The 711-nt window shown below is 58.2% G+C and overlaps 1 protein-coding gene across 1 annotated transcript in view; it reads left to right on the top strand.

The window, feature by feature from the left end:
* CCDC25 (coiled-coil domain containing 25) overlaps positions 1-711 on the top strand; it is a gene marked incomplete at its 3' end in the record, with an annotated part of 14,200 nt that overhangs the window by 8,593 nt on the left and 4,896 nt on the right. The window contains exon 6 of the mRNA XM_017734820.1: positions 217-411. Coding sequence (XP_017590309.1) covers positions 217-411 — 195 coding nt within the window. The remainder of the gene's footprint in view (positions 1-216; positions 412-711) is intronic.

Raw genomic sequence — 711 nt, 5'->3', positions numbered from 1 at the left:
CCTTTCCTGGCCCTTTTCCCACCCTTTTTCCCCTTCTTTTCCCCCCCTTTTTCCCACCCCTTCCCCACTCTTTTCCCAATCTTTTCCCCCCTTTTTTCCCTTCCCTTTTCCCCCCTTTTCCCACCTTTTCCTGCCTTTTCCCACTCTTTTCCCCCTTCTTTTCCCCCTTTTTCTCCCCCTTTTCCCCCCTTTTTCCCCCTTTTCCCGCATTCCCAGGCTGCAAGCTGAGCTCCGTCACCGTGGTTTACACCCCCTGGAGCAACCTGCGGAAAACGCCGGACATGGACGTGGGGCAGATCGGATTCCACCGGCAGAAGGACGTGAGAGCCCCGGGAATGTGGGAATTGGGAATCTGGGAACGGCCCCTGGAATCCTGGGAATTGCATCCCTTGGGATGCCGGGAATTGGGGCCCTGAAAACTGGGAATGGGTGCTGGGAATGGGGGAATGGGAACTGGCAACGCCCAAAGCCTGGGAATTGCATCCATTTGGATCCGGGAAAATCCACTGGGATCTTGGGAAAGTCCACTGGGATCTGGGAATGGCCCTGGGGATCCTGGGAATGGCCCCTGGGATCTGGGAATGGCCCTGGGATCTGCCTGGGATCTGGGAATGGCCTTGGGGATCCTGGGAATGGCCCTGGGATCCTGGGAATGGCCCCTGGGGATCTGGGAATGGCCCTGGGATCTGGGAATGGCCCTGGGATCTGGGA

The sequence above is a fragment of the Corvus brachyrhynchos genome, unplaced genomic scaffold (assembly GCF_000691975.1).
Source record: "Corvus brachyrhynchos isolate BGI_N302 unplaced genomic scaffold, ASM69197v1 scaffold420, whole genome shotgun sequence".
Classification (NCBI taxonomy): domain Eukaryota; kingdom Metazoa; phylum Chordata; class Aves; order Passeriformes; family Corvidae; genus Corvus; species Corvus brachyrhynchos.
This window is presented reverse-complemented; position numbering and strand designations above follow the sequence as displayed.